This window comes from Lissotriton helveticus, chromosome 7, assembly GCF_964261635.1.
Source record: "Lissotriton helveticus chromosome 7, aLisHel1.1, whole genome shotgun sequence".
Classification (NCBI taxonomy): Eukaryota; Metazoa; Chordata; class Amphibia; order Caudata; family Salamandridae; genus Lissotriton; species Lissotriton helveticus.
In genome coordinates this window covers 548,165,131-548,191,808 of record NC_136068.1, presented here as the reverse complement: position 1 = coordinate 548,191,808, position 26,678 = coordinate 548,165,131, and the positions used below count along the sequence as shown (strand labels likewise).

Genomic DNA, 26,678 nt, shown 5'->3' with positions numbered 1-26,678 from the left:
GTGAGAAAACAAGCGATCTGAGGTAAAACTTTCCTTCTTAACTAAATAAACGTGATACTGGGTATATCAGCATATCCTTTTCTGGTGCATCTTATTGACTCCTGATACACTTGGTCAAGACACACTTTTCTGTTCACCCTGTAGCACCAAGAGGCAATTTCGTTTGCAGTAATTGCGCCTTTCGGAGGAGCTTTCCAATGGTTTTCACCACTGATCCACACTCTGTAGTGGGTTAAGTTCTGTGCTACTGACCTCTCCTATAAAAAGCGTCCAATAAGCCACTAGATCTGATGGGGTGCTAGTTTATTGTGGGAACTAAGTGCTTATTTTTTTAAATAAAAAGTGCCAGGGTCCTTTCCCGGAGGCCACTGCAGCTTGCACCACCCATTGCTCCTCCAGTGCAGCCAGTGCCAGTAATAACACAACTATTAACCATCACACTTTTTCAGGTGTGACTATTCTAGGCCTTCAAAGCTATAAGATCGGCTTGGGGGGCATGTATTAGTCCATTTTAATGTACATTGAACTAGTAAATAGCTGTTGTTGTACTCATCTCCTCCAAATTACACCATGTGGCAGGCTGTCATAAGTGGCGGTGTTGACAATTAAGTGCTGGTAGTGAGCACTTGAAACCATCTGCTCAAATTAAGCACTGGAACTAATGCAGATGCTTGAGAAGCAGGTGTCAGAAGTGGAGCCACAGGGCTGTAGTTGTAAACAATCCCTCATGCAGCGCAGTGCAGGCCCTGGAGTGGAGGCAGAAGGATGTACCCAAAACCATTAGGTGAGAGACGAATACTCCATGGCAAGTCTCAAGCCAATGGTTGGAAGAGGCTGGTTGAAGAAAGCCAATGGCTGAAAGGGACAGACACAAAGCCCACTGAGTGTTTATTGTTAGCAGTAGGTCTGTCTGAAATATGGGCTGTGAAAACACAGACATAAGAAAAAGCATTGGCATAGCCAATAGGTCTCGCTTTTGGGACCTTATAAGCATTTAGTTATGCAGCACAATATCCTTGGTGCAACAACATTAACTGTTGCATCGCTAAACACTTATAAGGTCCCAAAGGCGAGACCTATTGGCAATGCCAATGCTTGTTTTTGTTAGGCACGGGGAGATTAAGCGATTTGCAGATAATCACAGGATGTTGAGCGTCATTGGAGAGACTCGAACCCGGTTCCCCACCTGTGAGGTCAACCACTCTAGCCGTAAGGCTACATCCTCTCCGTGGCAAAACCATGGTGTTTTTCTGATAACGCCTGGTGTTAAATAAAAAGTAAGGTGCTAATGGTGACATATAACTGTGAGCAGTCAGTGAGACATGTAAATGCATGGGGTAATGATGTACATGATATAGGATACTGCGGGCACCCTGGGTGAAAGCGAATGTGTGTAAAGGTAGGGTGGATGCCCTGGGTCTCTCCAGCCCTATCGATTTGTGGACCTCTCCGGTCCTGGACCCCTGCTGGGCACGAGCTGCTCAGGAGCTCGGCAGAGGTTGTAGGGTGCTGATGCAGTGGACAAAAAGCAGAGACACACACAGCTTAAGGTCAAGCAGGGCAGCTATAATCCTACACACGGAGGAGCAGGTTAATGCTGGCAGAGGGGACAGCTTACCGAGCGAAGGTGAGCAGGCACTGGTAAATGATATAGTAGCCTCAGCTTCAGCTGTGAGAGGGGTTGATTCTGGGCCTCAAATTGCCCCTGAAGGGGTTTCAAGCGTCTCTTGGGGAAGAAGAGGAGTAGGTGGGAGCTTAAGGGCAATTGGTCCTAGTTTAACTAAGCAAGTGGTAGGCAAGCGGGTACAAACTGAACAAAACCGCTATCACCTAAGGAGTAAAGACTGTGTAAAGGGGGGCAGAGCTCTCTAAATCTAAATAATCAAATAAAACTCTTGCCTCCATCAAAACAAGGGAGTACAGCTACAGGAGAGTGGGTGACACTGAAAAGGGTGAGGAAATCTAAAGTGAATAGAGAGACCCAAACATTTAATCTAAAAATCACCCCTTCTTTCAGAACTTTCTTTAAGGTAGCGCCTAAAGCACTTCTATTGAAAAAAAACACCGCTGTTTCTCCAAGGACAGATTTAATGAGTGGGGGAAATACAGTGAACAACAACAGGTTTCAGGTTCTGGCAGGAATTTTGGACTTGCAGGAACCTCAGCACTCTAGCAGTGGGAAAATGGAGGCTGAACCTGTGCAACCCCAGTTACAAGTCCAACTACAGGCAGCAACCCCGGTGATTCTATCTGGACCCCTCAATGGTCCAACTATAACTATAAGAAAAACGATACTTCGGACATAGACGGCTGCGAATCTCGGCATTTCCTGACTTTGAGACCCGATAATTGGCACACTACGACCTAGAAAAACGGGCTGACACAGGCTTGGAGAAAACTAACAGAAAAATTGTACTACTTGAGTCCCTAACACATATAATAATGGACATATGACAACATATTCTTCCTCCTCGCTGAAAAGCTATGGGAAACTTAGACGCTTGATTGACCCTAACAAGACTTTATGACACAGCCTTCAGCCCTCTATTATACTTATCTAGAAGGACGCCCCTGCCATCTTTTATTTATTTATTTATTTATTTTAACGACTTGTAGAGCGCCTGGTGACCCGAAGGCATCCCCGCGCTGTAATGATTTTGATATCCAGATGAGATGGAGGAGAGAAAAGGAAGAAAAAAAAAAAAGGGGGGGGACGTTATTTCGGAAATAGAAGTGTTTTCAATTTTTTTCTAAAAATAAGATAGCTGGGTTCCAGTCTGAGGGAACGGGGGAGTGAGTTCCATCTGGTGGAAGCTTTCACGGAGAAGCGTCGGCCACCAGTGCGTGTCTTTTTAAATTTGGGGATGATGGCTAGATGTTCATTCTCGGACCGCAGGGCTCTGGGAGCTATATAAGGCGTTACCAGGTCGCTGAGAATCGGGGGGCCAGCTCCATTAATCAGTTTGTAAGCCGTGCACATGGCTTTGAATTCCACTCTTTGACGCACCGGGAGCCAGTGCAGGGCTTTGAGGGCAGGTTTAGCTGACACTCTGGAGGGAAGGTTCATGAGTAGTCGGGCTGCAGCGTTCTGTGTTCGTTGTATTTTGAACTGGGACATCTCATGATCCCGTACTAAGATTCATTTTTTGATTCCTCTACCAGGAACCCACAATATATTTAGACTCCCCACCTTTTTCTGTGGATATTGTTTCTTTTTCTTCGGCCCTGATGAAGGTGATATAAATATCAAGTCACCGAAACGTACGTAGGCCACTTCTGCACATCTGAGAGACACATCCCAAGAAAAACAACCAAAAGAAAACCCCAGATAAACAAGAGGATGAAATCATGTCCCTTATATGAATATGACTATTCAGTTTAGACCAGATCAGATGTGCCTTTCTATTGTTTTTTCTTTTTCCTTTGAAAAAGTGTTACGTGTGAGTTAGTGAGCGTGAGTAGTGTGATTGATAAGGTAGTGTACATGAGAGTATGATTTGTGATTACAATTTTACTGTGACTTGTTTTGTTTGTGGGGCTTTTTAACTTTTGATACTTATAGAAAATTATTGTGATATTTGAAAACAATTATGTTTACTGAAAAATGAAAAATTAACTGTTCTTTCTTTCTTTTTTATGTATCAAAAAAAGTTTTTTATACTAAAAAGATGAAAAAAAAAATGTGTACAAAATAAATTACAATCATTTGAAAGATATAACTTATGTTCTTATTTGTTTTTGTGCTGTACACATAATGGACTAATATAGAGCTATTGCCTGATGTAAATTTATTGGGTCTGACAAGAGGTTTTTCTTATAGTTGTCCTTGTTCTTTCCCCCTCCTCTTGAACCCTAAGGTAACCAGGGGGTGCCTTAGCTTCACAGCCCCTCAATGGTCCACCCACCAACGGAGCAACTAAAAAGGGGGAGAATAATGGTGCAACTGAGGCCGTCCAAGCTGAAAATGATTTGCAAGTACAAATACAGCTCCAACCTTTAACCTAGGTTCAGGTTCAACCTCTATCATCAATACAGTCTCAACCTCAAGCTCAGGTGCAATCAGTCACAGAGTAGATTCACTTACTGACAGTGGAGGTCAAAAATAGGTTTGAAACTTCTGAGTTAAATTAGAGAGAAATCCGGTCTGTCTGTGAAAGTTTAGGACAGAAACTGAATGATGTAGCTGAGAGAACCGCACAGCTGGAGATCGGACTGAAAGATTTGATATATCAGGTGGCAGAAAATACAAAGGAGATCAGTGAACTCAGGGGCAATGAGCAGCAATTGAAGGATAAAATAGAATCCCTGGAAAACAACCAACGAAGATGTAATCTCCGAGTGCTTAAGGTCCCGGAAGGATCAGAGGGAGAAGACATAAAAAAATTAATGATACATCTGTTTAGGGAAGGGTTACAACTAAAATGGTCAGAAGAAGAACTTAGTATGGATATTAAAAGGGTCCACAGAGACCCATATAGAAGGAACGTTAATAAAGTTACACCAAGGAAAATATTGGTAAACTTCCATACATATAGTTTTAAAGAAGAAATACTTCTCAAGGCATTAAAGCAGAGATCCCTGATAGTAGACGGTATCAATTTTGAGATCCGGTCAGATATCTCTCAACTGACAGCAAACAAGCAATGGGAACTGGGGAATTTGATTGAGTCCTTCAAGAGGTTGGGTGCCACAGCTCAGTTAAAGTTTCCAGCTAGTTTACGGGTAATGCATAACAATAAGATCGTAGGATTGAGGAGGGGGAAAAGTTTCTGAGATCCATATCAGGAGCTGGAGTTGGATAGATGGGATCACTTAGTTTGATATGGCATACAGGGCTGCTAGTGATGAGTCATAGGGTCCTTAGTGGCATGTTACCATTATTATTTGTGTCAGGTGGGGTATGTGGATTTTTGATTTCCCCAAACCAGGGCCTCCCCAGGCCTAGGCTTAGGCCTTTAGGAAGATAAAGGAGGGTTTTCCAAGGGGTGGGAATGGGTGGGATCACAGGTAGTTTTGGTGCACGGGTGTGGGAGCAAGGGGAAAAAAACCAAAAAAAAGAAGTCCTCTTTATATATCGAAATCCCGGTAGCAGTACGGTTATCAAAGACAAAAAAGAGAAGGAATGACAGCGAATCAGAAACCACCGATAGAACTTTTATCATGGAATGTTAATGGATTAAGGTGGTGTTATAGGCGCGAGAGGATTTTACAATATCTAAAAAAATCCTCTGCTCAAGTTATTCTACTACAGGAGACACACCTAACTGGGGATGAGATGAGAGAGTTGTTTAAAAGTAGGAGATGGGTACAGTATATGGTATGTACAGAGCAGCAACTCTATAAGGGGGTGGTAATTTTGATAAAAGTAAATCATCAGATGGTGGTACTTGATAGCAGGGTGGATAAGACTGGAAGATGGGCAATCACAAAAGTCAAATACTACGATCAAATATATACAATAGTGGGCTATTATGGGCCTAATATTGATGACCCAATGCCATTCAGTAACCTGCTAATTGTTGGATTTCCCTGATCCGGTCATATTGGCAGGTGATTTCAACGTGGTTTTAGATGGTAATCTTGACCGTACGACTAAGAGTACCAGTATAACGCATAATAAGTCTAGAGCGCTGATAAAAAACACAATAAAGAATCTAGGGTGGTGCGATATATGGAGAGAAAAGAAGGGAGCTCTAAATAGTTTTACTTTTAATAATAAAAAATACAAGCACCAGCCTGGAATAGATTTGTTTTTAGTGGATCATAATATAAAAGATCAGGTTTGTGACTCAACCCATGTGACAGCACACCTGTCTGACCACTCTGTGATAACATTGGCTCTGGTCCCTTCGACTAAAGCGATACAACGATGGTGGAATATGGATCACTCCATCCTTTCCGATGATTAGGTGATAAATTAACTCGGTTTGGAATCCCTGGAATTTGTTTGTAATAATCGGGGAAGTGCCTTGATAGGGATTGTCTGGGATTCGTACAAGGCCCTTTTGAGGGGCAGGATTACATCAATTCAGTCATACAAAAATAAACAACGCAGGGCAGAAGTTCTTAATATAGAAAATAAAATTCAGAGCGTGGAGCATAAAATACAGTATAATAAAGTAGGGGATGAGGTAGGGAAGGCATTGATTCAAACACTTAAGACGGATCTGTCGGCGGTAGTAGAAAGGCAGCTGCAAGAAAGGTGGCAAGCCAGTAAACTGGCTCCTTTCAATTATGGGGAAGGGTGTGGCAAGCTACTTGCCTGGAAGGCAAAGAGTGATCAGGCTAGCAACTTCATAAAAGAGCTGAATTTTGGGAATGCTGGATGTCCAATAACAGCAGGGGCCAGCATTGAGGATACCATGCTATAATATTATGAAGAGGTATATAAAGAAGATCTATTTATGATAAGGACAGAAGTCCTAGATTGGTTAGAACAAGAATTACCTCAAAAAGCATCCGAACCCCAGAAAGCTGCTATAAACAATTCAATAACTGAGCAGGAAATAGAAAATGCCATAACTTCGGGGAAATCCAGCAAGGCAGCAGGTCCTGATGGTCTGCCCTTGGAAGTTTTTAAGAAGTTAAGTAACTATTTGATGCTTTTCATTAGTGAGTTATGTACAGCTATTTTTGATACAGGAGATGCGATTCCCCCTTCATGGAATGATGCTATAGTGACTCTGATCCTTAAGGCCGATAAGAAACCAGACTGCTGCGACTCATGCAGACCTATATCTCTGCTAAACGCAGATTATAAGATTTATGCAAAGATACTAGCAGAGAGGTTGAATGGGGTGGTGGGAACACTCCTTCATGAAGATCAAAAAGGGTTTGTGTGAGGCAGGAATATCAAGGATTTAACCTATAGTCTCATAGGTGCTATTGACCCAGCCTCTGTACATAAGGTCCCATTAGCGGTCATTACAGTAGATGCAACTAAAGCGTTTGACCGAGTAAATTGGTCTTACCTGCATGAAGTTTTGAGATTATCCAATTTAGGGGAAAATTTCTGCAGGGCAGTAAAGCAGATTTATAACACCCGACTGCAAACATATTAATAAATGGGAGGTTATCTGAGAAATGTAATATCCTTAGAGGGACGAGACAGGGATGCCAGCTGTCCCCACTGCTCTTTAACCTTAATATCGAACCCCTGGCAGAACAAATTAGGAAACATATGGAGATACTTCCCTTTCAGACCAGGTGTTGGCAGAAGAAAGTGGGATTATACGCGGATGATTTGGTAGTATATACCTCAAATCTCAGTTTAGCACTACCCAAAGTTTATGAGTTGGCTACAGGGTTTGGGAAGATATTAGGATATGAAATCAATCAAGGGAAAACGGTTATTATGGCTTGGAACATGACCACACAAGAGAGTTGTGTTAAGAAAGAAATGAGATATCTGGGTATTAAAATTACAGAGAAAATAGAACAAATTCCTGAAAGCAACTTTCAAAACATATATAAGATTATAGGGAAAGTATTGTTGGGGTGGTCTCACCTGCCCCTATCCATTTATGGGAGAGTTAACATCATGATAATCCTCCCGAAAGTCACGTTTTTATTCCAGAATATTTCGCTGGCTTTTAAGGATGAGTGGCTTAAAAAAGTACAGTCTAAAGTAACCAGTTTCATTTGGGCCTCTAAAGGGGTGCGTATTTCGTGGAAAAAGCTTAGACGACAATACGAGAAAGGGGGTCTAAGGTTGCCAGACCTATCCTATAATGCCTGGGTGTTTTTGTTGAAAGGTGGGAAAGGGTTAGTTAGAACACCAGATGAATCAGAGACAGGAAAGATGTATATAGCAATGTTAAAAGACATAAAAGGGGAAGAGTATGGTTTTACCCATAAATATGGAGATCCGAGATTGTTAAAACAAATACGTCTAAAAATCCTACAGAGCTTAGTGATAACTTGGATCAAAGTTAGGAGAGAGTTGAAAATCAATTACTACAGTGGGATGGTGTCTATTTTCGACTCTCCAGGAGGTTGTATGATGTTACAACGCATTCCGTTGCAACGCATGCCTTTTCCACACATGCGTTACAACGGATTGCCATTACCACGCATGTGGTGTACCACAAAAATGCCTTTACCACGCATACCTTTACAACGATTTTTGTTGTTTAACTATGCATGATATTGGCATTTTCATGGTAAACCGACTGCATGGCTGATTATTTAGTTCAAATCTATCTATATATATATATATATATATATATTTTTTTTTAATTAAGCCTAACCGAAGAAATTATTATAATAAAAAAATATACTTACATTTTATATGGACGGAATTCTCCTTCTTCTAACTCTGTTTTAAGTGGTCCTTTCTCTATTTTAGATGCAGTACGTAGAAGCATGTACGTAATCACGTCATTAGGGAGGCTCTTTCCATGAACGACAAGAGGCACAGAACAGCGTTTTTTAGGTACGTTTTCTTTTCCATTTTTAAAACCCGCTTGTTAGTTTTTTTTTGGAGGGGAGACCCCCCGAGCCCAGCCAAGCCCCCTTTTTTATTTGACCTTTAACTCACATTCCTTTAGTACGTATTTCGTAGTAAAGGAATGCGTGGTAAAGGTTATAGTGGGAACCACGCATGCATTGTAAAGCATGCGTGGTTAGTGCATTGGTGGAAACGGCCGCGTTGTAGTGGCTGTTTCCCCTCCAGGATCTCCAGAATGGTCGAAAGATTGTCTAGTGCGTCCATTGAAGGATATAGGAATCACTACCGGGAGGCAACTGATAATGGATGGCAATCTAATATCATGGGAGGAGTGTCAAATATTGTTCGGTGGCCAACTTTCGAGATTCAAGTATCTGCAAATGCTAAGTTGGAGCCGTACTGATGGCCTTGGTGCAGGATTGTCAAAGAAGCTGGAAGAAAGTTTGGTAGCTGGAACTACTCACAAAAAAGAGGTGGCAAATTACTACTTGCTATTAGTGGAACTGGCGGATAGAAATTTTAACCTGCCTATGGAGATGTGGGAGAGGAGCTTGCCAGGAGAACAGATACAAGAATTATGGCAAGTATCCTTTGACATTCCATACTCTACAGTCCGACCCGCAAATTTAAGGCAGAACCACCTTTTTTGTCTCCGCAGGGTTTATTGGACTCCATACAAATTATCTAAAATGGGGAGTGGAGTTGTTCCTAAATGTCCAAAATGCAACAAGGAGAAAGGTGATGATACGCATATGTTCATGTCTTGTCTGGTGATTCAAACCTTCTGGCTAGATGTGAGTAATACAATTTGATCTATTCTGGGTGAACCACTCCAGGTGAGTGGATTGCTGGTCTTTTTTGGGCTTATAAATAATAATGAATTTATGTCAAAAAATATGAAAAAAATAATTTTTTTACTTAATACTACTTGCTCGTAGGGAAATATGTAAGAAATGGGTTAAGGCTACTCCCCCTAGCAAATTGGAATGGCTGGCCTCGATAAAGTATACAAATTCTTTGGATAGAGTACATAAATGTAGGCAAAATGCTTTCTGGATTCCCTATGAGGTTTGGGTACAGACATTTATGAATGAGTCCAATGATTAGGCCTCTATATCATTTTGCAAATACTCGGTGGTAGCCGATGGATCTCGGGCGGAACAGGCACCAATGGTTGAGCAAGGTTGCAAGGTATAGAGTGTACCATTCCAGGCTCCTAATAAGATCACTAGTGGTACCTACTGGGAAGTGATCTGGGACAGCTTTCTGCTTACCTGGGCTATGAGGACTTAAAAAAAAAATATATATAGGAGTGGGTGGGAGAAATCCTTGAAGGGGTCCTTGAAGGAGTAGTTACCAGCATATATTTGATGGTAACTGGTCAGTTAGGAAGAACTTGAAGAAGTGGAAATGCAACACTTTCATCCACAGTTTGGACCGAGGGAAACTCTGTTTTACCGTATCAGAGATACCAACAAATTGATTCCACAGAAATGACAGAATAGACCTTAGTTACCTGTTTACCATGAGTCTGCTCTATGTCCTGACTCTCCTGGTCCTGCCTGCAGTAGGGAGGCTGTGGTTTGCGGATAGCAGACAACAGTACGTTTCTCCAATCCTATCTCCCACAACACCAGCTGCACAATGTTGGGCAAATGCCGACTGGACTATAACGTATTCCACTGGGACATCTTGTGGCTCAGCAGAAACAAGATGTTGCAGAGCAGGCCCAAACAGGCCCGAACAGGTATCACCGATGCGGGCCCGACTGCAGGTCCTCAGCCAGAAGTAGGGTCTTTTGGCTACCTCCCAGTCAACGAGGGTAAAAGGGACTCATGCAGCACCAGTGTTAAGGGCCTCACCTCCTACCTTGCTGCTATGGCGACATAACCTTTGGGTGACAGGCACTCCCTGATACGATCACTGTAACCATTGATCTTCGTTCCCTTTCTGCCTCAGTAACTGGCTGTACACTCTTAGAGTTATCACAGAAAAGGTTTCTGCCTTACAAGTCATATTGTAGGGTGAAAAGAGAAATAGTTAGGTGAGGTGATTCACAATATTAGATAATCCAGTCTAGTTAAAATAGAACAGATGTCTTTTTCATAATCTAAGAGTAATTACAGCAATGTTAAGATCTTTTTGAGATCCTAAAGGCCTGGCACAGTGTATTCCGCTCATCGACTCCAATGTCCAATCTATTTTCCAGAGGATCCTCTGGTTACTAGTCAGAGCTGACTAGAAGTAACTTGTGCATTTTGAAACATTTGAATTTAGGTTGATGCTCAGGTAGGTAGGTTAGTTAGTTTGAGAAGTTAAGTGAAGTGCTGAAGATCCACTAAATATCATAAATCAATGAGGGGGAGAAGAAAAGAGTTAGTAATGTAGTGAAAGGTGCTCAAGTGAAGTGAAATTTTTAAAAAAACTTGTATATCCTTGACAAAAAATTTTAAGAGTCAGGAATCAAGTACTAATAAAAAACAAAGCACTGCGTATGTGGACGAGTTACTTGTCCTACGCAAAACTAGTGTCCAGTGAATAGGTCGACATGTTTCAGCCCTGTGTATACGCCTTGATGGTCGGTGGGGTTTCTTCAGGACCTCAAAAGTGTGCAAGTATCTTGCGTATTGCACAAGTAATTAATTGGAACTATACTGGTTCCATTCTATGTGGAGAGTGAATTATTTCTTTAAGCTCGACATTGCGCGCTTAATCAGGGAGGCCGGCAGGCACTTTGTACCTTCTGATCGGTAAGGTGGCAGCGACTTGTGCTCACTCTTCCCTCGGCGCCCTGGGTTACATTTTAAAACATTTCACTTCACTTGAGCACCTTTCACTACATTACTAATCACTACTGCAATAACCAGTGGTACTCCTCCTGGTGGAGGTAAGCGAACTACAAAAAGGGAGCCCAATGATGACGCTAACACGTTTTTAGACTTGGCGGAGGACCAAGATATACCGACCCACGACCTTACTAAACGTGATCGAGGGCTTCTAATTACAAAGTTGCTAGCCCTGGTTAGTCAGGTCGAGTAATCCACTAAATATGACAAACACAAAATTGATGTAGCTGTCTAATTTCCAGGGCGCATTTAGTTGCTACATTCGATTTTCAAAATGGCCCTCAAGAGAGATTTTAGAAGCATTTAGTGGAGACCGTAGTGATGTTGGTCCGAGGCCCACATGCTACTAACACACCTGATGTATGCTTAGTAAACTAGCCCCAAGCATGTACACTCTGGGCCTTTTATTAGCAGGGCCACGTCCCTTGTGATGCTTGTGATGAATGGGTGTGGGTGACAGTGTGTCCAGCCCTTGAGGTAGTGGCTGACAAACTAAGTGTCTGCTGAGACACCAGAACGTCAAAACACACAAGGTGATGGACGGAATGTTGCACATTGGCAAAACATTAACCCCCAGTCACAGATCTGGGTTTATTCCATCGTTATTTTGCTCACCACGCCACCCCAGTTCAGACATGGCCATAGCAAATCAGTCTTGACCCTGTGCCTCATGGGAACAGTCCAGCCCGAACTGCCAAGCCATCTCTTCCCTGGACCGGAATCAAGCATCCTAGGACTGGTTTCTGTCTATCAGCCGTCATCAGCTAGGATAGCCTGACTCCAGTGGCGTAGTGAGCACAGGACCCACATCTGGGCATACACTTCCCACATAGGGCGAACAGCAAAACACACAAGGCGATGGACGGAATGTTGCACATTGGCAAAACATTCACCCCCAGTCACAGATCTGGGTTTAATCCATCGTCATTTTGCTCACCACGCCACCCCAGTTCAGACATGGCCATATGCAAATCAGTCTTGATTCTGTGCCTCATGGGAACAGTCCCACCCGATCTGCCAAGACATGTCTTCCCTGGACAGGAATCAAGCATCCTAGGACCGGTTTCTGGCTATCAGCCGTCATCATCCAGGATAGCTTGACTCCAGTGGCGTAGTGATCACTGGACCCACGTCTGGGCATACACTTCCCACATAGGAGAACAGCAAAACACACAAGATGATGGACGGAATGTTGCACATTGGCAAAACACTCACCCCCAGTCACAGATCTGGGTTTAATCCATTGTTATTTTGCTCACCACGCCACCCCAGTTCAGACATGGCCATATGCAAATCAGTCTTGACCCTGTGCCTCATGGGAACAGTCCAGCCCGAACTGCCAAGCCATGTCTTCCCTGGACCGGAATCAAGCATCCTAGGACCGGTTTCTGGCTATCAGCCGTCATCAGCCAGGATAGCTTGACTCCAGTGGCGTATTGAGCACGGGACCCACGTCTGGGCATACCCTTCCCAAATAGGGCGAACAGCAAAACACACAAGGTGATGGACGGAATGTTGCACATTGGCAAAACATTCACCCCCAGTCACAGATCTGGGTTTAATGCATCGTTATTTTGCTCACCACGCAACCCCAGTTCAGACATGGCCATATGCAAATCAGTCTTGACCCTGTGACTCATGGAAACAGTCCAGCCTGAACTGCCAAGCCATCTCTTCCCTGGACCGGAATCAAGCATCCTAGGACCGGTTTCTGTCTATCAGCCGTCATCAGCTAGGATAGCCTGACTCCAGTGGCGTAGTGAGCACAGGACCCACATCTGGGCATACACTTCCCACATAGGGCGAACAGCAAAACACACAAGGCGATGGACGGAATGTTGCACATTGGCAAAACATTCACCCCCAGTCACAGATCTGGGTTTAATCCATCGTCATTTTGCTCACCACGCCACCCCAGTTCAGACATGGCCATTTGCAAATCAGTCTTGATTCTGTGCCTCATGGGAACAGTCCCACCCGATCTGCCAAGACATGTCTTCCCTGGACAGGAATCAAGCATCCTAGGACCGGTTTCTGGCTATCAGCCGTCATCTTCCAGGATAGCTTGACTCCAGTGGCGTAGTGATCACTGGACCCACGTCTGGGCATACACTTCCCAGCTAGGGCGAACAGCAAAACACACAAGGTGATGGACGGAATGTTGCACATTGGCAAAGCATTCACCCCGAGTCACAGATGTGGGTTTAATCCATCGTTATTTTGCTCACCACACCACCCCTGTTCAGACATGGCCATATGCAAATCAGTCTTGACCCTGTGACTCATGGAAACAGTCCAGCCTGAACTGCCAAGCCATGTCTTCCCTGGACCGGAATCAAGCATCCTAGGATCGGTTTCTGGCTATCAGCTGTCATCAGCCAGGATAGCTTGACTCCAGTGGCGTAGCGAGCACGAGACCCACGTCTGGCCATACCCTTCCCACATAGGGCGAACAGCAAAACACACAAGATGATGGACGGAATGTTGCACATTGGCAAAACACTCACCCCCAGTCACAGAACTGGGTTTAATCCATCGTTATTTTGCTCACCACGCCACCCCAGTTCAGACATGGCCATATGCAAATCAGTCTTGACCCTGTGCCTCATGGGAACAGTCCAGCCCGAACTGCCAAGCCATGTCTTCCCTGGACCGGAATCAAGCATCCTAGGACTGGTTTCTGGCTATCAGTAGTCATCAGCCAGGATAGCTTGACTCCAGTGGCGTATTGAGCACGGGACCCACGTCTGAGCATACCCTTCCCACATAGGGCGAACAGCAAAACACACAAGGTGATGGACGGAATGTTGCACATTGGCAAAACATTCACCCCCAGTCACAGATCTGGGTTTAATGCATCGTTATTTTGCTCACCACGCAACCCCAGTTCAGACATGGCCATATGCAAATCAGTCTTGAACCTGTGCCAGAACGTGTCCAGCATGACACTAGATTCCTCCCAAACTCTATTAAAATTAAAACCCACTCCAAACTGTGAAAATGAACTACACACAGAAGACATCATTTAGTCTCTCAGTCTTTAGAGGCAGTACCTGGGACACTAGTCGACAAGTGCAGCTGGGAGTACCCAGGCATCTCGGCACATGTCCATAATTTAACCAGCTTCTACTGGGCACAAAGGATGCGTTGAAGGAGTCAAAATTCCTTGGCAGTCTTTCTGTCAGATCGATGTCAACTTACACACTGTTGAGTGGACCTGTGTGCTCTGGGGGTGATGCTGTTGGTGTCTGACAATTCGAACATGGTGCATCAGGACTGTCAGTGGAGTCTCACTACAGAGTCTTCTCCAGGAGGCATCCAGGTACTAAGATGGCATGACTTGCCAGTGGCACCTCAGCCTCTTGGAACTTTGCAGGTGCAAGGCTTCACCTTGTGACGAGTTGCTCCTTGGTTGGATCGGGCGATGCACATGGAAGTGATGTTGTGGTTGACATTAGACCTGGACGACAGGTGGTGATGATTTGCCACGAGAAAGGATGACTGGAGGAACTTCGCAGCCACGCATCTTTGCTGGTGCTGTTCTTCTCCCATTGCATCTTCGATTGGGAGCAGGGATGCCATCTGACGTAGACAGTCAACACTCAGGATCAAACGGGCGCACTGGGAAGCGTTGGGGAAAGACGTGATTCAAGCTTGCCAGGGCTTACATTTAGTTCTCCCATTGAGCTGTCTCCGGGGACGTCGCTATGCCCTGGTGGCTGTCTTGTGTCCGCGGGTGAAATCTCATCTTGCAGTATGAGTCCTCGTTCTTCTCCCTTCGCTGGTCGCTCCAAGCGCACCTGTGTTATTCTAGTTCTCCAGGGTGACAGGTGGTGGCAACTTGTCACTTGGCGACGTGCAACTCTCTTCCTGACAGTAATGGACCAATGTCCGACGCAGGCCTACAGAAGTGTTGGGGCACTCCTTTTTTGTCTCTGGCCTACTGCGTGGCAGTGCTACTGCAGGTGGAGATGTAGAAGCTCTCTCTTCTGCATTAGGACCATGCTAGGCCTGTCCACATGTTTTGGCTCTGCGGAATTCTGGTGGTGCGTCATGACTCATGTCTGCACATGCAGAGACTCCTCCGAGGTTCACCCGGCTGGCTCCCTGTATGCTTACACAACTTGCCTTGTGGAAGCAGCAGACAGACGCTCGGGGGGCTTGTAATGCTCTCTTCCATGTATTGATGCTGCCTAGGGCGAGGGATTCGATAGGCTTTTGGTGTGCCTTTCTCTTGCAGGGCATCAAGGTGTAACCAGTGCTCTCGTTCCACTGCCACTGTCAGCAGGTGGCCACTAGTTGTATGTATTCCTCTCATGGGCAATCTCTTCATGTGGGAGGCCGGTGATTGGCATGAACGTTTACTTATTTTCTCTGTGCATGTAAGCTGGGCTGCTGTTGTGCTGCTCGAGGAAAACAGTCTCTTCATGGGGCACAGGGTACAGTCAACGCCTGTCTTGGCTGTCCTTCACAGCCTCTGTCTCTGTTGAGCAAGATGGATGGAGAGTTGTATATCCCCTGTTTGTAGCTGGTGAGTTACTGTGGGGTAGTGCATTACCAGAGGCATGGTCACAGGGTACTGCTGGGTCTCCTGCCAGGGCCAGCGTGCAGCACAACATAATGGCCACTAGGTGGCACCATTACACAAGGCCATAGCATAGCAGTCTTTCTTGAAATGTCAGGCTACAGTAGATCTGTATTTGGGTGATGAATGGCTTCTGCTGGGGTAGACAAAGCTGTTTTCTGGGCTATGCCTTCAGTGTGGTGCTTTCACGCTTTACCCTCGTCTTCCCTTTCATTACCGCCAGTGATACGGTCATCAGTCTCCAGTGTATGCACCACAGCAGCACCGGAGGCTGTGTTGGCTGGTGTCCTCAGAGAGGGGTGGGAGCCGTGAGCTGCTTATAGTGCCTTCCCTAATCTCCAAAGGCAGCTTCCTCTGTTAAGGGAGTTCTGCCCTTGCTCCCGCTGCAGGCAGGTCCACCACAGCAGTCTTGGACTGAAAGTATGGTGCACCACTTTCTTTCAGTCGCCGGCCAGGGTGCAGTGTGGCAAACCACCGCTAGGGGCTATGCAGACGCTTTAGGAGGAGGCCATGGCTCTCTTCGGTGAAACCGCAGGCCACCTCTACTCAGAGGTGCTGATGTGGGAGAAGGAACGCAGTGCCGCGAGGTCCTTATCGTAACCCTGGTCGTGGTCTAATGGAATCCCTCTGGTAAGTGTTATTTCTTTACGTACAGGCCATGGCTGCTTTTCCAGGATGGCAGGCCATGCCTAATTATGCAGGTATTGTAAGATGGTCGCAGGGAGCATTTATTGCTCCTGGGTACCGTGCGGCTGCTCCAAGAGGCGCCATGGGCTCGCTCTACTCATGCTGAAGGGGGGTCTCAGTCCTTTACCTTGCAGGCACGACGATGCTGATGGCTTGAGTCATGCGGTGCAGGGAGGGTGCAGCCTCAGACCTTGAGCCTCTCACCTGCAGGCAGATACTGTCTGGCTGACAATGCACATGTCACAGCACTTCTCCTCGGTGCACTGTAAATGTAAATGTACAGGAATTTATATAGCGCAAATCACCGAGCGGTTTCTAAGCGCTTGCTTAGGGAACCCGTCCTGGTATTCCCCTGTGAGATAACCCCGGCAGGGTATCCGCAAGGTGAAAGCCAGGCATCCCGCCGCGAGGGGCCGATGTGGAGATTAAGCAAGCTATTGCCCAGAGTCGCAGAGTGTGAACCCGTGAATCGAGTAGGCACCGGAGCGAGAATTGTCGAGTCCATGGACATTTTTTTAGGACTCAAGACCCCGCCGAGCCGGGAATTGAACCCTGGTCCCGGGCTGACCTCTGCTTCCAGGTCTGCCTCCTCTAACCAGTGAGCCACACAATGGGTGCTGTAGAACCGGCATTCGAAGCAAATCAGTGTGTGACTCTCCTCTCACATTTGTGCTGCTGTCTCCCCCTCTACAGCATTCTGTGGACTGGTACCTGGCTGGGGCAAACCAAATCTTTTGACTGGAGGAGAATGTTTGCATTGTCAGCATTCCGCCCATCATTTGTTTGCTGTAACACTTTTTGCCCTAAGTGGGATGGGTGTGCCCAGACGTGGGTCCCTTGCTCACTGTGCCACTGGATTCAAACTAGCCTGGCTGAAGAAGGGTGAAATACCCTGAACCCGGTCCCATGGTGCCTGTTTCCTGTCCAGGGAGGACCTGGCTTGGCAGTTCGGTGTGGACTATTCCCATGAGGCACAGGGTCAAGACTGATTTGCATACGGCCATGTCTGAACTTGGGTGGCGTGCGTGTGGGATGCGAGGTTGTCCAGCCCACGAGGGAGTGGCTGGCAAACTAAGCGTCTGCTGAGACACTAGAACGTGTCCAGCACTAAACTGCAGAGCTCATTTTCATGAATCCAGTTGTTGGAATGGTGGACTGTTGAAAGCAATGATGTTCATCTAGCACACAGTTCACCAGCAGTGATCATTCCACTGGGATTTGCTGAAAGCGTACAAACACAACATGTTATTTTGATTGGTCTTGTAGGTAGCCCTAGTTCATTTGGCAGTCTGCAGTCATACTGCTGCACTCAGGGGCAGCTCTGGAAACGGAGGTTCATGAATTTGCAAAAAAACCATATCCTGGACGTTCATCTTGGCTCTGTTGAGGGTGAGGTTGACAGATTCCCAGCTGGGCGGAGTGTGACTATAGGAAGTTTTCAGTTTGCATACAGGCTCAACTGAAGACACCTGTCATCAGGTCAGTGTATGGGAAGAATCACTGAGACTCGTTCCAAGAAATCTTTTGTTTTCCACCTAGCTTTTGGTCTACATAATGAAGAGAAGGCCACCATGGACATGTATTATGTCATGTGGCCATAATGGGATTGTCTACCATGAAGACAGCAGCTCTTCTCTTGGATTAAAAGCCTTGGTCCATTTAGTGGATAACGTGTAGGCCATAAGGTACCAGAATGATAATGACTTGATTAGCATGGCCTGTGGATAACCTGTAAGTTTTGATATAATGATAACAGGGTTTGTTGATAAGTGATACATTCTCGAGCAGTCAGATGTCTGCTGTAGTCAGAAACCCCAGATAAGTGAATAGGACAAATGAATTGAAATGTATTAGATTGTGTTATATCCACTGTTCTGAACATGGGCCTTAGGGATGGCCTATTAAAAAAACAATGAATTAGTGTGTTCACTTACAAAGTTGGTACATGAGTTGCTGTGGTCAATATCAATTTCACTGGCTTTACATTTTCTTAAAATTCTTTAAACACAACCTTACCCACCTGTTTGGTTGGTAATGCTCCCTTCTGAACATGGGACACATTCAAAACAACATCTAGGCTTCCCTTCTATTGCTGATTTTCTATAACCGAGAAGGCACGGTTCACTGCAAAGAGAGACGGGTACCTGAAGGACAAGGAAATGAAAAAAATGATGTAAGAAGAATATTGAAAATGTCTGAAATGGAGGCATCTCTAAAGTGCCAACCACAAACAACTTTCAGCAGTACATATATTGGGGTAAACTGTTGGGCCTGGAGTTTTTTTGAAATCTATTTTCTTACTAGGATTCAGGGGAGGGGGGGCTTACAAATCAGCACACTTTATTTCTCATTCTTGTGTAAGATATATTATAAAGGCTCACTACTCCCTTTTATGATGCAATCTTATACGCCATGTTGCTCGAAGGTCCTTTGTCGTCAGAGTGAAGACATGTATGTACAAAACTATTGACTGTATGTCATTAGATTCTTCCTTTTCATGACTTTATTCTGATAAAAACATATTCATAAAGGGTCAAACTCATCGCAAAATGAAAACATACAAAATTGTGATATGTTAAAAAAGTAAACACATAAAAGGTCAATATGATGCCAAGCTGTTAAATACAGTCATACAGTGTTCATCAAGTTACGAGCTCTAACAGCAGTTTCAGAAAGCCCCCACACGAATTATCAACTCATTATCCTCCAATTTAAGAGGGGTCCTATATGCCTCTCTATAATCTACATAGAAACGCCTCTTAAAAAAAGGAAGTAAGAAGTTTTGTATATTGCGTATGATACTTAAAAAATCATAAGACGTGTAATAAGGATTGGCCTGAATGCCCATCACATTGAAAGGGAGCAAGATCAAGGTTATCTAGAAAACCCAGGGGAAAGCTTAATAAGTACTTAACATTACATATCCTTAAACGAAATGCTCCCAGCTGCCCATAGGTTTAGGCAGGTAGCCAGCAAGGAGATGGTCATTCTCAATATTTAAAAACAAGGCCACACTCGGTTTACTGGTCTCTTTGGCTAGTCTATCCTCAGAATAACACTTGCATAGGGCCTTCTGAAGCCCATTTATACTTACAGTGTCAAGATCATTTGGTTTGTCAAAAACATGCCCATAGCTAATCCTCCGTAAACTGGTTCGCACTCCTGCTAACCATGGAATATCTATACCTTTCATTTAAGGAACACTGCTATATGTCTCTACTAAGGGCAGCTGCCTTATTTTTCCATTTAGCGAGCCAAAATAAAGCAGGGTGGGCTCTAATATAATCTTCAATGGAGTGTAATTTTAGTTCACTATGACACGCATATTGGGCTGAAGAGACTGGGGTGCCCAGGAGCTTGTGGCAGACCTTGTTCTCTTGATTCTGGATATTACAGCAATTGGAAATGCCCCAAACCTCTGTCCCGTAGGTTGCTGTGGGTGTGCACTGAGCTTTGTAAAATTTTAAAATAGATAAAATGCACCCATTCCTCGGTTGGAGTCATGGAGTAGAGGGAAGGCAGGCAAAATTACCTAATAATGCCCGGAATCCCCCAACGACGAGAAAGATAGGAATTGAGAACACAACTCCAGCTCAGACACCAGCTCTCCCCCCCCCCCTTCATAAAGACCTAATATGGAATATAGAGATCTTAGTTAAATCCTTATTATTACCTCTTGTGGAAAGAGTTAAAAGGTTAACAACTCAGCTCGAATCAATAAAGGAAGCTATCACCTCAAACACAACTCTAGTAAAAGGTTTGCTAGCAGACAACAGAGAGAAACCTGGAATACATAATCTAAGTAAAGGGGATAAAACTGCAAAACCGATACCTTTAAGTAAAGGGGAGAAAACTGCAAAATCAATACCCCAGGTATCGGAAAAAACACAGGCCCCCTCCAAGTCTAAGAGCGACCTACAAACATCTAAAACATCAAGTTTGAAAGGATCCGATGCACATCTAAGTAAAACAGTGGACATGCGTGGAGTAAGCAATGGGGAGAAGCTGGATCCCAGGAACTCAAAAGGCTCTAATGTACAGATTGATTTGCCCCCAGAAGCCGCCCCATATGTGGCAATATTGACAAGGGTCCCAGAATTGAAAGCAGGGCAAAAGGAAGGGTACACTGACCTTAAAAACAAAGTAATCTACTGGTTAGTGAATAACAGACCATTATCTCCCAACATTAATGGGGAAATCATAAATGTTAGAAGGCTTGGGTGGGTAGGTCAGAGGCCAAAAGACACACAGTGAGATGCAATAATCATTAATTTAAGGGACCGACGGGTCATTCCGTACCTAAATGATTGGTACCAGGAGTCCGAGAGCGGAGGGGAGGGGATAAGGATACATGACTTGAGTTATTTTTATCCCAGGTCGCTAATACCCCGGCAACAAAGGATAAGTAAGCCACATTATGACAACACCTTGGGGGGGACAGTTTCCAACATCCAAATTTCAAATAGATTTGCTCCCTTTGCAGGGTTGGATGGGGTTGATTGACTTACCAATGTATTACCCACGGCTCTAAGTTGATTAAGTGTAGCAAATTTATCAAACGCTCCTATGGGCTCATTATTACCCACTTCGGAATTAACAAGCAACAGGACTGTCATTGACTGGAAGGGCTTCCCAGAAGAGGGGGCTATTGAACAGTCCCCCTTAATTGATACACCTAAGATAGTCCCTTCTCCAACTAAAACTGAACTACCAACGGAAGTAGATAAAAAGAAGTCGATAATAGAAACTGCCCTCTGGAATATACCTACCACATCCGTGGCCCCTAAGACCCCCAAAATACTACCAATAGAAGGAGTAGAAAGTGATAATTTAACCTCACCTGCCCGGGACCTATCAAGTGTTCCCCATAAAACAACTATAAAGCCAACAGCAGGATCAGGACAAAGGGATAAGATTATAAATCTAAAAGAACATAATCTAAATGTAGAATTAGAACACTGGACAATACCCTGTCTACAAAAAACTAGTATAAACCTCGATCAAACTAGTAATCAAACTACGCTTGACATTACTTTTTGGAATGTGGCAGGGCTACAAACTAAAATAGCAGATAGTAATTGGAGATTAATAGTAACATCATTCAACGTAATTGCTTTACAGGAAACTTGGCTCCGCTCACCCTCCCATCTCTTGGGCTACAAAACCTTTTTCTCAGAAGCAATTCCGTCGACCTCGGGTAGACCAAAAGGAGGTCTTATAACGTACATATTAAATACTCTCTCCCTGGGTAAAATTGAAGCCCTGAAGCTAGATTACAACTACCAGATCTTTATGATAACTGGTCCCAAAAAGTTCATCTATTTAGTGATTAACTTCTATAACAATCTTGGGACAGTCGACTTAAATGAGATTTTAAACAGCATTCTGGGATTGCTTCAAAAGGTATATACTAGATACTCTAATAAGTCCATTATGCTAATATGGGGAGGTGATTTCAATCTGAATCTATGTAAAAATAGTGATCATGATAACTGTGGCATACAGGATGAGCTTGGCAATAACCTATCACATTTCGTACACACAGCCACAGGAAATCGAATGAACAAGATCATGGCCATTGCAGATTTGGGTTATGCTAATGACTTGGTCAGTACCCCAGTTCCCTTTTCAACCACCTTTAATGGTCGGGGAGCAAACACGATAATTGATTACATATTAGTTTCTAATTGTACAGCATCAAGAATTTGTAAATTCGAAACCTCTGTAAATATATTTAGCGATCATTATTCTAATAGTGTTCGAATAACCATTCCCCCCATTCTAACAAAGAAGGTTTACTGGAGCCTCTTGGATCAAAAAACCCTTAATTTAGATAAGCGAAATGGCTTCACGTTAAAATGGGCCAACGTAGATCAAAAGGAAGTTTTGGCAATTATTCTAAAGAAGGGTTTGCCAGCATTAATCGCATGTCTAGATCAGAATTCCAGTACAGAGACAATACTTTCTAGCTACGAGGATATCACTAAAGTAATAAGAGATGAGCTAATTATCACTAGAAAAACGAATAGGTCCAACTCAAAGGGGTGGTTTAACACTGAATTCACTAAAGCGCTAACTAAACTGAAGAAGGCATTAACTAAAATCACAAGGGATAGGCAAGAGATTGCAGACTTGAGGAAGGCCTATCAGTTAGCCCAAAAGAAACGTAAAGCCCAAATTAAAGATTCATTACGGAAACAAATTCTGCAAAGTTGTATTGTGAAGGATTCCGTCACTTTCTGGAGAACAATTAAAGCACCGTTTCTCTGTGTAGAGAAGGAACTCCCAAAATTAGAAGTAGCTGTAGATCCCGATGCTTGGGTGGACCACTTTTCAAACATCTTTAAACAAGATGAAGAACTGATACTGGATCCAGCTGATAACTCCTTACAACCAACTTATCCCATTCAGATAAGCTTTGAACATAATGAAATCATCAAAGCTCTCAAAAAGTCAAAATCTGGAAAAGCCCCAGGTCCGGACGGGGTCCCGGTAGACCTATTCAATTCTGAATTGGGTCTATGGTCCCCTGTTTTGACAAGAGTACTCGAAGCGACCACCCAGGCAGGACTAGTTGAATCGAGGTAAACATCGATTTTGGTACCTATTTTTAAAAAATGTGGTGTTATCGGCCCATATCGCTTTTGGATACACTTGGCAAGATAGCAGGGCGTATCCTTCTGGAACGCCTCCAAAGTTGGGCAGAAGAAAACAGCATAGTCTCAGACCTGCAATATGGTTTCAGGGAAGGACTTGGGACAGTCAACCAAGTATTAAACCTTACTCTGTTAATGGAAAAATATGTGTCGGCAAAAGGTGGGCCACTGTACATGGTCTACGTAGACCTTAGTGCAGCATTCGACTGCGTAAGCCACTCAAAACTTTGGGCAAAAATTATGGATATGGGAGTCGAACCCGCACTGGTTAATTTTTTAAGAGAACTTTACTCCAACGCAACAGCAAGGGTCAGATTTGGGTTAAATGGAGACCTCACCAAGTCATTCAAGGTACAGAGGGGGGTCAGGCAAGAGTGCGTCCTGGCCCCCTTCTTATTTACTTTGTATACCAACAGCCTTGAACAAGAAATGGTGAGAGACAGTAAAGACCTGCCTGCCATTCAGCGTCCTCCAATACCGGCATTATTGTATGCTGACGACGCTGTCATCTTGGCGAGAACCCCTGTCCAACTTCTGCGATCGGTGGACAGATACTGTGAGTACATGTCCTCTCTGAACTTAAAAGTAAATATAAAGAAAACTTTTACTATGACTGTGGGGCTAAGGAAAAAGAGCAAAAAAAAGGATATATATATTAATAATTCTGTCCTAGATACGACGACTTCTTATCCTTATCTAGGAATCCTGGTTGATAGCAAATTAACATGGTCAAAAGCCATCGACACAAGGAAACTATCCTTCCTTAGGGCCACAGCAGCGCTAACGGTTTTTGCCCAAAAACTTGGGAAGAGAGCACCCGAGGAAATGTTAAAAATATTTCAGGCCAAATGTATTAGCGTTGCCAGTTGTTGCGTGGGTGTATGGGGATATTCAAATACAGATGACTTACAGAGAGTTGAGAACTCTTTTCTTCGTTATCTCCTCTCAGTCCCCAGAAGTACAACGACATACGGGTGCCACCTAGTACTAGGCATGGACTACATCACGGACATCTTAAAAATCCAACCTATAATGATGTGGAGGCGTATCTGGACTAACGACCAATGCCTACAAACTAGAGCCCTCATTGAGGATTGTATGTCATTAGATAAATCGCACAAAATAAGATGGCTGGAATACGTAAAATTGTTTTACAACGATTTGGGCATCCCAAGCTTTTTTTCTGACCCGATTACGATTTCCAAAATTCCCCCCAAAATTTAAAAAGGTCATGTTTGTCACACATGAGAGACCTCAGATTGGTTCAAGAAGCTGGTAAAAAATCAGTACAACACCTACTGTCTGTTCAAACCACCTTCTCGTTACAGCCATATTTAAAATACGATCTGAACCATTTTGAAAAATTCCTATTGACTAGATTTAGACTGGACAATTTTTACAGGCTGATCTCATTTCCAAAACAAAATGACTGGTCGACTCATCTTTTACCCCGTCCCTGTGATTCTGTTTCCATTCAAAGTAATATTCACACAGTATTTTTTTGCAAATTCTTTGCAGCTCCCCGTACTCATTGGATAATTCCAATAATAAAGATTATGGGACTTCGAACATGCCGTCCAGCCTTCCTAGCTTTGCAAATGCTGGAAAATGAAATGTATTCCAAATCGATTGCTTCCTTTTTAAAATTCTGTATTAATCATCGCGCTAATCTCAATACTGAGTGATTATTATGTCTAAATGAACGTAACTAATGTGTAAATCAATCTTTTAATATTTTTTATTGTATTTTAATTGGAAAAAATGTTTTTATTGTTCTTTTATGGTCTTCTTCGAAAACCGAATAAAGATGATTTTGTTTTGATTTGATTTGAGTCATGGAGTAAACTAAATACAGCCATAATTCACTTAGAGAACTTAGTCCTGCAGTAGACAGGATGGTCCATCAACAGACCATTAGCAGCACAAATCAATCCCAGATAAGGACAAATCTTTGTGCTTTGTAAACTTTGATTGGCAACAGAGAAGGCATTTATTGTGTGCTTTCTCTGTCCATAGGTCAATATAAAAGATTTAGTAAAATTAGTGAGTAAATCTAAAGAGGCCATAAAATCCACAAAGCCTCAAACTAAAAGGCGCAAGGCTTTTGGAGCGCGGCCCATCAAGACCGCATCATCTGCATATAATAGGGATGGGAGGATAGAGCCGTTGATTCGTAGGAAGTCTTTAGTAAGGGTTGTTAAAAACGCATGTACATTTTTAATATACAGAATTAAAAGTAATGGAGCTAAAACACACCCTTGCCTTACCCCTTTAAAAACACTGATATCATTAGATACTTCCCCATATGTGTTAATTCTAATCCTGGCCTTCATGTCTTTGTGTAAACAGGCACAAACAAAATGCACTAGTGTCTCATCCAGTCTGCTCTCTAAAAGGATAGACCACAGCAATGATCGATTAACATAGTCAAACGCTGAGGTCAAATCAATATATGTAAAATAAATCGGTGAGCATTGGGCAATAGTATATGTCCCAAATATTAAGTTTAGAATGGGACACTGTTCAATTGTGCCCACATTGTTTCAAAAGCCATGTTGACTGGGGTGTAGAATAGAATTCTCCTCAGTCCAGACTTTAATATTGTTGTACAAGACCCTACCCTAGATTTTCAGTGTGGTGTCTATCTAAGAAATGAGCCTGTAACATCCAGGCTGGGGGCGGTCGCCCTTTTTAAAAATTGGTACAATAGCAGACGTTGACCATGTGCTTGCTAATGGGGAGCAAGCTAGGTTATTAAAAACATTAAGCAAAAGCGGGGCCCAAATATCTGGTTTAATTTCATGAGATCTATTGGCACCCCATCAGGTCCTGAAGCCTTGTTTATGGCCACCTCCACTTCGGCCAGAGACATCATTACTCCCTTAAAGATGGGCAGCAGGGATGAGACGACAATGCGTATATCGCTGAAAAATCCCCCCCCTCCTCTGTTGGAGTAAACTAAGTACAGCATTAATTCACTTAGAGAACTTAGTCCTGCAATAGACTGTATGGTCCATCCACAAACCATTAGCAGCAACAACCAGTCCCAGAAAAGGAAAAATCCTTGTGCTTTGTAAACTTTGATTGCCAACAGAGCGGGCATTTATCGTCTGCTTTTGCGGTCCACAGGCCATTATACGAGATTTAGTAAAATGAGTGCGCAAATCTAAAGAGGCCATAAAATCCACAAAGCCTCAAACTAAAAGGTGCAGGCTTTTGGAGTGAGGCCCATCAAGACTGTATCATCTGCATATAATAGGGATGGGAGGATAGAGCCGTTGATTCTTGGGACGTCTTTAGTAAGGGTTGTTAAAAGCGCATGTACATTTTTAAAGTACAGAATTAAACGTAATGGAGCTAAAACACACCCTTGTCTTACCCCTCTAAAAACACCAATATCATTAGATACTTTCCCATATGTGTTAATTCTAATCCTAGCCTTCATGTCTCCATGT

The 26,678-nt window shown here is 43.7% G+C and overlaps 1 protein-coding gene across 1 annotated transcript in view; it reads right to left on the bottom strand.

Annotated features, from left to right (window-relative positions):
- Positions 1 to 26,678, bottom strand: part of LOC144769166 (extracellular calcium-sensing receptor-like) — an 87,972-nt gene that overhangs the window by 5,025 nt on the left and 56,269 nt on the right. Inside the window, exon 4 of the mRNA XM_078653180.1 lies at positions 18,588 to 18,711. Coding sequence (XP_078509306.1) covers positions 18,588 to 18,711 — 124 coding nt within the window. The remainder of the gene's footprint in view (positions 1 to 18,587; positions 18,712 to 26,678) is intronic.